The sequence below is a fragment of the Cucurbita moschata genome, unplaced genomic scaffold (assembly GCF_002738365.1).
Source record: "Cucurbita moschata cultivar Rifu unplaced genomic scaffold, Cmos_1.0 Cmo_Scf00041, whole genome shotgun sequence".
NCBI lineage: Eukaryota > Viridiplantae > Streptophyta > Magnoliopsida > Cucurbitales > Cucurbitaceae > Cucurbita > Cucurbita moschata.
The window spans coordinates 1,949,451-1,958,411 of record NW_019268557.1 but is presented as its reverse complement, the minus strand read 5'-3'; the positions used below and the strand labels follow the sequence as shown (position 1 = coordinate 1,958,411).

General features: G+C 32.8%; 1 protein-coding gene across 3 annotated transcripts; it reads right to left on the bottom strand.

Annotated features, from left to right (window-relative positions):
• Positions 1-3,536: 3,536 nt before the first annotated feature.
• Positions 3,537-8,961, bottom strand: LOC111433199 (pentatricopeptide repeat-containing protein At2g21090-like). Of its 3 annotated transcripts, XM_023070169.1 has the most exons (5): positions 6,683-8,961; positions 5,994-6,159; positions 5,255-5,437; positions 4,987-5,182; positions 3,537-4,562 (listed from the first exon to the last, which is right to left on the bottom strand). In XM_023070169.1, the coding sequence occupies exons 1-5, from the start codon at positions 8,264-8,266 to the stop codon at positions 3,734-3,736; spliced, it is 2,958 nt and encodes a 985-aa protein (XP_022925937.1). In that variant the 5' UTR covers positions 8,267-8,961; the 3' UTR covers positions 3,537-3,733. The 3 variants fall into 3 exon arrangements, with proteins under 3 accessions (XP_022925937.1, XP_022925935.1, XP_022925936.1); XM_023070167.1 differs by having other exon boundaries at positions 4,987-5,437; XM_023070168.1 differs by having other exon boundaries at positions 4,987-5,425.

Sequence of the window (8,961 nt, the reverse complement as noted above, 5' to 3'; positions counted from 1 at the left end):
CACAAAAAAGTACAAGAGGCTGCAGAGGCTGCAATAAAATGGAAAAACGAGAAGGAAAGACGTTGTTTGATTTACAAGCGTGTGATAAACGGTCTGTCCGATTCTAAATGCAACCACGAAGATTCTCAACATTATGCTCTTGTAATAGAAGCTATAAATGACGATGGTATTCCTTGGTCATATATTGCAAAGGTGAAGCACTTTGGGGGTAACGGGAAAGAGCCCCATGTCTTTTCCGTTCAAGATATCCTCAAGGATTACAAGAAGCATTAAATTGCTCTCTAGCTCTTACACTAAGCCCTCTCTCTTTCTCTACAATAAATGAGGGCGTTATTGTGTTTTAACTATGAAAATGGCATAGAGCCACAATAAAATAATAATATACTTATCTATCTATATATCTACTTATCCTTTTCTTTTTTCTTTAAAATTTGCCTAATAGGATTAGGGACACCTAACTCCCTTTGTCAATAAGTATGAAAATTATAAGTAAAATGACTAATTTATTATATATATATTAAAATTTATTAATTTTATATTAGAAAGGAATTTAAAATCAATAACATTATGCACTAACACATTTTAAATAATTTATTGTGCATTTTACTCTAAAAATTTATTTGGATGTAAGTGTTCTATAAATATCCAAAAAATGTTGAATTTATCTTTATACGTGTCTAATACATGTCCGACATGTTTTGAAGATGGCCATGAGAATAAGTTGTTCTCGGTCAAATCCCATTTGATATGTTTCCAAAATCAAAAGTTTTCTATACGTATGTTTTTCTATCCCATATTCCCTCTCTTTTTATTTATATAAATTTTTGGCTAAATTAATAAAAATATCCCTAAACTATATGCTTTTATCTTGAAAATACCTCTAAATTTTTTTAAAAAGTTTCAATTATACTTCTAAATTGGTTTAAAAGAATTCTACAAAATATTCTTACTAGTTTTTTATAGAAACGGTTAATAGTTTGTTTAAAAAATATGGCTGAACTTTCAACCGGTGTAGTTAAACTTTATAAAGTTTTATTAATAGTCTTCCACTTTTAAAATTTTCAAAAATAATCTTAAATTTAGTATTGTGTTTAAAACATACGGGTGGAAATTTAGATGTAGTATTAACACCCTTCCCTTTTATTATAATAATAATAATAATAATAATAATAAATGTTTTGTCGTCAATATTTGGAAAGTATTGATCTACTCCTCATAGATTATCCTCTTTTTTAATATTACTTTTGAAAGTTCATTACGAACCGTAAGATTATTTTTTGAGTTTTTTTTTATTGAAGATATTAATAAAATTTTTGAAAATTCATGCATATCTTTTAAATACTTTGGAAAGTTAAAAGGTTGGTTTTGAAACCTTTGGATAATTCGTATTTTCTAAAAAAAATGATGAACAGTTTCCCTCCAAAACTAATGATCAGGATATTTTTTAATTTGAAAGTTTATGGGTGTTTTTTAGACTTTTTCAAAAGTTTAAGGATATTATAAAACATTTTGAAGTTTAGAAGTATTTTTTAGTTTGAGGGCAAAATTTAAAGATATTTTTATTAATTTAGCCGGCTGATCCTAAAAAAAAATACAATTTTTTTTTGTTAAATTTATATTAATTTTATTAATATAACATTAAAAAAATTTAATGAATAAAATAAATTTTGACAAAAATAAATAAATAAATTTTGACAAAAAAAAAAAACATAATCCCACATTAAAATTATTTTAATGAAATTCATAAATAATCATGGTTAATAAAATTAAAACAAAACAATTAATTTATTTTCAGTTAATTTAGGTTTGCAGTGGAAGAGAATTGGACATAAAAAAACAACAATAACAAGATTTCAGGCAAATATATGTTCTAAAAATTTATTAAATATCATTTTAGAAAAATGATTTAGCAAAAGCTTAAAAATTAATGAACATGACCAAACAAATACTTTAATAATTAAAATTATAAATTATCTTATAACAATATTAGTTTCCATTAAAATTTAACTTCCCTTTAGGTAGAGATATCTATTTACGGAAATCTAATATGTAAGAGCTCCAAGATATGATATACCGATATGAGACACAATTATGACACCACACGGACAAACTTTCATATTATTTTTAAAAAATAAAGGCATAAATACGATAAAACACACTTTATTTATTCGTTCTTTTTTTTCTCCTTCCTCATTTGTTCCTTCTAACATTTTACTTTTTTTTTTTAAAAAAAAAACGTTAAAGGTGAAAAAGGAGAGAAAACTTTTAGTTCTGAAAATATATCGAATATTGGACATTAGAATAATTTATTCTCATGTCCCTATACTAACATTTAAAATTCATTTAACTCTCTCATGTTTAATATTTAAATTGATTAAACAACATATAATATTATTAGCAATGGAATGGAGCGCTAGTGTTTGCTTGACTCAATTATTTATGTAAAAAATGTGTTCTAAAGAGAATAATCAATACCGTATTATATTTGAGAGAATAATCTTTTTTTTATCTCTAGAAAATAAGAGAGGAATCTTTAATTGGTGTTTGTTGCAATATTCGACTATATCAATTTGAATAACGTTTAGCCACAACTATAAATATGACACTCCAAAATATTCATGATCAAAGCAAGTTTGTTAAAACTATTTATCAAAGGTGTTCCAAAATGAGTTGTGAACCTAAGTTTCCTCCACTTCCATATGCAATTAGGGGTCTCAATCACAAAAAAGTAAAAGAGGCCGGAGAGGCTGCAATGAAATGGGAAAACAGACATAGTTTGATTTACAAGCGCGTGGTGAATGGTCGGTTCGATTGTATTTGCAATCACGAAGATCCTCAACATTATGTTCTTGTGATAGAAGCTATAAATGAGAATAGTATTTCTTGGTCATATATTGCAAAGGTGAAGCACTTTGGGGGTTACAAGAAAGAGCCCCATGTCTTATCCTAAGGATTTCAATGAGCATTAAATTTCTCTCTCTCTACACTAAGCCCTCCCTCCGTGCAATAAAGGAAGTGTTACTATCTTTTAAGTATGAAAATGACATAGAGCCACAATAAAATAATCACATACTTATCTATAATATATATTTTTTTTTTCAAACTCAACTCTTAATTAAGCATATTAAGGTACTACCAAACTTCGCGAATAGAAAAATTATAATTAAAAGACTAATTTATTATACAAATTCTCTAATTTTATTAGGATACGCTTTTTTCATAACCAATTCATACAAAATAATAAAATGTATAAAAAAAAGTTTGATGTAATTAATTTATTGAGCAATCTTTAAGTTTAGAAGTAACTTAAAATATTACAATATTGTGATTCAGTCGTTCACTATAAATCGACTATAAAATTAGGCAAGAACTAAAAAAATAATATTTAGATAAAAAATGAAAAAAAAAAATCTTAACCCAAAAAAAATATTTATTCAAAGATGAAAGAATTAAAAATAATAATTATAATAATTTAAATAATTATAATATTAAAATAAAATTGTAAATGATGCTCTCTTTTGGAACAAATTTGTTTGCACTCAATTCTCATTTCTAATAATAGTGTATTCATTTATATTTTCTTTATCATACAAAACAATTATTTAATTCAGAAGAGCATCCTAGCTAACAAACCCACCTCAAAGTTATTATCTTCGCTCGAGGCTACAAATTAAGATGTCTTACTAGGAAGCAAAGCTGAATGTCCAAAAGTGAACTTTTAAGACAAAGGAAGCTACATTTGAGCAAAAAGAATCATGTTCCATGTGTCCGGAATACCGGGAAGACACCAATGCAAGCAATCACTACCACCCGAAGTTCCTTTGATATTGTAGTGGGATCTATGAGCCTCATCCCTCAGATCGGAAAGAGCAGTTATATCCAACATCCTTACTTGTGTGCCACTTACAGCACTCTCAACAATTGGATCGTTTGATCTATTTTGTTCTACTTTGCTTCCTCTTGATAACGGTGTGGTATTGACACAGCTACCTTTGTTATTCCATTCCCCGTTGCGAAAATGGCGAGGAGATATGGTCCTGAAAAAAACCTTGAGTCGGGGATGAGAGGAGAGTTGCAAATCCAGCCATTGGACAATACTGTGCACAGTATAATTCTTAGCTGTGTCAATTTCTTTCAAGTTATCAAGTTCACTACGAATTCCATCTTTGTACATCACCCACCTATTTTCTCTAACTTTTACTTTGTTCCAGTGATGTCCAGTATTAAGAACCAACACATCAAACAAATGGAGGAAGTTTCTCAAAAATGCTGGCGGACGGTCAAGATGCATGGCTACACTAGTGGCTGGGTCTGACATGTTCAATGGCAATAACTCATTGAGGCTTGTTGACCAATAGTATAAAATAGTAGTATTGATACTCGGAAAACGATATGCCCACCCATCTGAACGAATAGCGCCCTTAGCTTTGACAAGACCATATTCCTTTCCTACGTCTTTAATTTCAGGACTCTCTTCCCCACCCGTGGCCATACACATCAAAGATTGAAATTGCTGTCTTCCTAATGAATCGTCAATAAATGCAATGGTTTTGTCCTGCATTCTGAAAAAAACATATTGAGATCACTCAAAAAAATGTCAAGAATAGCAGAAACTAACCTAACTAAATCATAAACCATTAAATAAATACCAATTGGCAGACAAGTTGAAGACCATAAGATAAGTTAGATAACTATACTCTCAACTCTCAGAATTCAGGGCAGGATGAAACTTGTTTAGTTGCATATTTTATAACTAGTTCGCTAAATAAAAACAAGACAGCTATACATCATCTTTATTTTTTTTTAGGTGTTTCTGGTTCTTTTCGTTTGAAAACTATCACCCCGAACATACTATAGGTTACTAGTGACAAAAGAATGAAAAAAAAAGCCCACTGTTATCGCTTGTGGGAGAAAATCTGGATAAATTAACCTTCACTTCCCTCGTGGAAAGTGGAGGAAGGCTTTCAGCTTTGGGAAGTCATGTCCCTTTTCAGGAATTCAGACCGCTCGAATGCTGGCAATTCACAATCTTTGGTAACCCAACGATATCTTTCATAGGAAAAATCAGTCCGCTCGGTCAGTCTACAAGCCCATGTTGCTGATAACCATCGCTTACATCCAAAACCAGAGTATAGCGGTCGACTATCGTCAAGGACCCATTCACCATTTCCATAGCTACAGGCTGAAAAGTTTAAGAAATAAAAAAATAAAGTAGATTCGAAAGCAGCACCACTAGTTTGGGCTAAGTACTTACTGTTCTCACTACTCTTGCTCCTGTTAAAATTTATTGTGGATGCAGCATATGTGTGTGTAACTTCTGAATGTGCATCATCTTTTACGGTCTCTTCTTTTGTACTTGAATTTGAATATGTTTTTTCAGTGTTCTCTTTTACTGTGTCAGGTATTACAGAACTGTATGTGGAACCTACCATGAACCCTAAAAAATCATCAGCAAGAGCTACGCAAATAGCAAGAAAAGAAAAGGTGCAAAATACACTATATTTGCATTTGAATATGTTTCAGCATTTAACTAAATTCATTACATTTATCAATCATATTTTAAATACCCGATTTTAACATTTTCAATTTTGTCTGCCAGGTGTAAAGGAGGATTGCATGTTCACTTGGTAAGTTTTCAATTTTCAAAGCATTAAGGCTGAATAGAGGGGTGCGAGAAAAGGGATAGCAGCATGTATCAGGAGAAAGAGTTGAACCTATGGTAAAATGTAGAGATGTATTTTTAACTCGTAGGGTGAAGTCTCCATTTAAGCGAGGAATGGGGGAATGAGCAGATAGAGATTTCTCCCCATCAGCTAAACAAGGTTAAAAATCTCAATTGTTTCGAACTTCCTCTTTTTTTTTTGGAATGAGATAAAAATTTCACATTCAAAAACTAGTCTAAAGGTTCCAACAAGAGAACGAAGAATGCCAAGAACTAGTCTAATTACATAATCGACATGCTCTACATTTATAATAAGGGTTGACGAGCATACCTGAATAAGAAGTTCTATACCATGCTTGAACTGACTGAGAAGTGGTAATAAAAGAATTTTCCCCCCACGCCCACAACACCACGATGGTGAATGCAAGAGCAGCCATAACAAAGGAACAATGCTTCCCTCTTGCGGGGAAATTATTTCTCAATTTCATCTCTGCAAACTAATTCATAAGACAAAGCTCGATCAAACCTCAGCACCCACAAATATTACTTCCAGTAACGAAAATATTACTAGAGGATTACAGAACGAAAAGCAGCAAAATCAAAACCCCTGAATGTCAATCTTAGTTATTCTTATCCATGTTGAAATGTTGAATGATGAATATTCTTATCCATTACCATCCCAATCTTAGTTATAGGCTACAAAAAAATAAATAAAAATACAGGTATCCTACTTGATAGCAATCTGTCCTTTTTAGCCTTGTAGCTTCATCATGTGGCTTCACACTCTCAAATTCTTTCCTTAAAATTGCTAGCTTCTTCAATGTCTACACATTTGCAACGCTGTGATCCAAATAAATCATGCTTAAAGTTCAAGTACTCTTAACCATCATAAAAGTAAATACCATCGTCAAGAGGCATGTAACCAAATTTTTTCATATGATCTAGTAGTATGAACATTAACTCGTATATCTCACCCATCTGACTATGGGAATTATCTCTTGCCACAAACTTCTGTCTTACGTTTCTTATTTCTATGAAGCTTTGTGCTACTTCCTTCTTGAAACCTCTTTCTTCCATAAGTTTTCTCACATTATGGGCATCCATCCATCTACTTGCTGCTGCAAAGACATTAGATAACATTACATATCTTCCAGCATTATCTGGTTCCATCTCGAACAAAGTTTCTGCAGCTCTTATAGCCAGGTCCAAATTGTCGTGTATTCGACAAGCCCCCAGAACTGCACCCCATATACCGATGTGTTTTGATGCATTGGGTGCCCTGGATATTAAATCCAATGCTTCGGCAAGTCTATTTTTTCTTCCAAACATATCAATCAAGACTGCATAATGATCTAAACTAGGCTTAATATCATTAGACTTCTCCATTAACTCCATAATATATAATCCTTCAGATGACAAACCAGTATGGGAACAGGCAGACAGCACACCAAGAAACGTCACTTCATTAGGCTTTATCCCTACTTCTATCATCCTCCTAAATGCAATAAGTGCTTCCCTTCCGAGCCCATTTTGTGCAAACCCAGTTATTAGTGAATTCCACGAGACTACATCCTTTTTAGGAACCAAGTTAAACAACGTCCTAGCTGATTTCATGTCACCACTCTTACTGTACAAATCAACTAAAGCATTACACATGTATACATTCGGAAAATTAAGGTCGCTGCTCCTTCTGATTATGATTGCATGAATCTCTTTCCCTTTTGCTATCAAAGCAAGATCTGCACACGCACTTAAAACACCTACAAATGTGAAAGCATTAGGAGAATATTTTTCCTCCAACATTTGTTGAAACAAATCCAGGGCCTCATTGCTATACTTGTTTTTCACAAAAGCATTAATCAAAGCAGTCCATGTATGAACATTTTTTACTGGCATACTCCTGAACACTCGAAAAGCATCATCTAACTTGGATGTCTGAGTATAGGCTACAACCATGGAGGTCCAGGTAACAACATCTCTCTTCTGCATTCTACTAAAAACAGAATATGACGTGCCCGGTTCGCCACATTTACCATAAGCATTAATTACAGCATTGCAAACAATCATATTGAACTCCAATCCAATGAAAATAGCTGCTCCATGAACCTGACGCAACATTTCCAAAGCACCCAAACAGGCACAAGTACCCACAATACTCACAAAAGTAAACTCGTCCAAGACTAAACGATCAAAATCTTGTTGCATTTGCCAAAAGATATCCATTGCTTCTACATACAACCCATGGTGAGTAAAGCTAGAAATCAAGGTATTGTAGCTAACAATATTTGGATGAGGCATTTCATCAAATATCATACGAGCTTGACTCAAAAATCCAGCACGTGAGTAGGAGGCAAGAATGGTATTCCACGAGTGGATATTTTTAAAGGGTAAATCATCAAATGCCTTCTGTGCATTTTCCATAGAATTACATTTGGAATACATGTCAATAAGACGGTTAGCAAGGAACGGATCAAACGAAAGAGCGGACTTAATAAGGTGGGAGTGCAAGGACATGCCAACCTTCAAGTGTTTGTGTTTGATGCATTTTGAAATGAGAAAAGCATAGTGATCAAAGGATGGGAAAAAACCAGACAGAGGCATCATTTTCAGATCGTGAAAAAACAGAGAACTAGAATCGTTAAAGTGGGCTAGTTCATATAAATCTTCTACAAATTAAACGTCCTAATGCCCAATTATTACATTGAAGATTGTCCATTCACACTCTAGCAGGACAGCACTCAATGAGTAGTTCACCAGTAGTTGACAAAACTCCAACAGAGCAAGAACAAAATCGTATAACCAATATTACATCATACAAGATGACAATCTCTACAACAAAACCTTCATCAAAATCACCACGATTACTTCCGTTTCAACTCTAAACCAAGGCCAGTAGTTGAATCTGAAATATAATGCTAATTACTAACTTAAAAGCGTCCAACATTCTGCCAAATCGATGTCCAAACAAAGAAATTCATACCTTCACGAACTCCGGAAACTTCAACAACAAAATGTCGAGCATTGTCTACAACCTGCTCGCAAATTCCATGGATTCACTAGAAAAAAATTTACCTCAATTCACAACTTTCCTCTTCCGTGTTTCTTTCACAAGTCGTGACCTAGAAATCCGACATGTGAACTTCAAACTTTTTTCCTCAATCCCCAATCGCAAAACCAAAGAAGCAACAAGAATTTTTCTTGAAATTCTTGGAGTATTCACCATATTTACTAGAAAACAAATTCCGCGTAGGGAAGACGAAGAACAGTAGAACACAACCTCTCAGAATTTTTCTACTGCT